Source organism: Pygoscelis adeliae, unplaced genomic scaffold (assembly GCF_000699105.1).
Source record: "Pygoscelis adeliae isolate BGI_AS28 unplaced genomic scaffold, ASM69910v1 Scaffold413, whole genome shotgun sequence".
In the NCBI taxonomy this organism is placed as follows: domain Eukaryota; kingdom Metazoa; phylum Chordata; class Aves; order Sphenisciformes; family Spheniscidae; genus Pygoscelis; species Pygoscelis adeliae.
The window spans coordinates 446,677-448,840 of NW_008824403.1; the positions used below are offsets into that span (position 1 = coordinate 446,677).

The window sequence follows — 2,164 nt, forward strand, 5'->3', positions numbered from 1 at the left end:
CAGGGGGTTGGACTAGATGACCTCTAGAGGTCCCTTCCAACCCAAACTACTCTATGATTCTATAAATCATTGCAAGTTACTCCCCATTACTGGCTTTAAGATTTAACTGTTCCCCCAACCATGTTTTAATTGCCAACACCATTAGGAAAAAAAGTTAGACAACTTTTCCTCAGTTAAACTTTAGTGTTTGCACTCTCAACATATTTCAGTAGAACACCATTCTAACGTTGTATTTTCAAAGCAAAATTAAAATTAAAAGATATAAAAAGAATCTGAAAGTTACTACAATTCCAGCAATAACTTTTTAAATTTATATTCCAGTCCATAAACTGCTTATTGTCCAGAAATTCTTTCACTTTGTCCTTTCATTACAAAGATAACAAGCTACTACTTCTTTCAGGCTATCCTCAACATGACCCTCTAAGACCTGTTCTCATTCAAATCTTCAATACAGAGCAGAAATGAAACAGCTGCTGGAAACTGCCTGTTAAGAATAATCAGAATGTTCTCTTAAGTACAAGACTTACATTTCCACGTGGCAGATCTTAGTATTTACTCTGCCTAAAATTTACTGAGTACAAGCTGAAATATTCATAAAGACACTAAAGACGCCATGCTTGGAGACAAAGAGCCAAAATAAGTTCCCAAATATCTGATATACATAAACATGCGTGTGTACGTGCGTGTTTGCCCTACGAGAATTCTGAAGACTGAACTGATATCCAATCTCAGTTACATCAGATTTATTCTACAGATACACATTTGCATATACAATACAGATATCTCTATCACCCTTTACAAGGTGAAGCAGTTTTGACTATTTCTCTGTACGTCTCAGAAAATAGTAACTGTTAACCATGTTACAGTTAACTTCTATTTGTAACAGAAATCACTGAACTGATGCATATTCAAGTTTTTTGTAGGTCTGCAGTTAAAAATCTGAAATATCTAAAGAGTTTTTCTACCTCCCAAAAATTCGCATTATTCACTTGAATCTTGCATGATCCAAAAATAATTCATTCACCCTCAGTGAACAGAGGTAAGGGTCTGGAGGGCTTTTGGGGATGGGATCATCTTCAGTAATACTGGGGAAACCTATATTAAAATGCATGCATAAACACATTTCTAAAAGTATTGATATTTCCAGTAAATTAAAATTCCATCTTTACAGTTTCATACACCAGAAAAAAATACCCTAAGGTGTCTACAGAACATAATATTGCATACCAAAGCTGCTTTGCCTCAGAAATCGCTATACACTTATCAAATGCATTCAAAAGGGTTTTGTTCTTGTGAAAAGTATTCTTACCGTTACTGTTGACAGGTCTAGTAAGTCTAAATCACAAATACTGCAACCAGTTTCCCGTGTCCAAGCATTGGGGATATAGTTTCCCAAATAATTCAAGTGAATCTGGTAAATAAATGAACAATTCAGATTAACAAAACACGCATGCACATAGTAATTTGTACCTTTTAAAGAATTCAGGCTTACTCATTGAATCCCTTATACCTAAAGGCAATTGACTGACCGGATTTCTTTATTTAACGTTAAAAAACCACAAAACCAAATATAAAAAACCAGCTGGTAAAAGCTTTTTCTTCTTTTCATTTACAAACCAGAGATGATATTCTCCTAGCATCTACATTTATTGCTTCAGTTAAACCAGAAAGTTGTTGAAAGCATAACAACTACCAACTAAATGCTTGTATGACTTCCAAGACACAGACTATAGATCATTCAGCTCTCAAAAGCTGCTAGGTGTGATTAAAGTAAAAAAAACAAAACAAAAAAATTATTGTAGTTTAATTCTTTTCCCCAATCTGAGAATCATCAACACTTTACACAAAACACAAGGAGTGACCATATGAAAAACACATAGAAAATGTAGAAGATGCATCATCTGGGCACCTATTTTTGACAATCTATGCCAAGATTCAGAAGCCAGCCAGAGGAGTATGTTTTAAAGCAGCATCTAGCTTCTTAACACATTTTGAATTGGCACTGAACAAAATATGTACTTTTTCTGTCGATGGGCTGCCTGGGCTGCCCTGTCCTCCTGGATTCCACAGGAAGTTTGTGCAGAACTTCACTCTTCTCTACTGCCATTTGCAATGGTTAAGGGATCTCTTATGCTGAGGAAAGTCTGCCTGAGTGAAGGCTGCT

At 35.4% G+C, this 2,164-nt stretch overlaps 1 protein-coding gene across 1 annotated transcript in view; it reads right to left on the minus strand.

Moving 5' to 3' along the window:
• PLOD2 (procollagen-lysine, 2-oxoglutarate 5-dioxygenase 2) overlaps positions 1-2,164 on the minus strand; it is a gene marked incomplete at its 5' end in the record, with an annotated part of 41,122 nt that overhangs the window by 24,620 nt on the left and 14,338 nt on the right. The window contains one exon of the mRNA XM_009320404.1: positions 1,310-1,411. Coding sequence (XP_009318679.1) covers positions 1,310-1,411 — 102 coding nt within the window. The remainder of the gene's footprint in view (positions 1-1,309; positions 1,412-2,164) is intronic.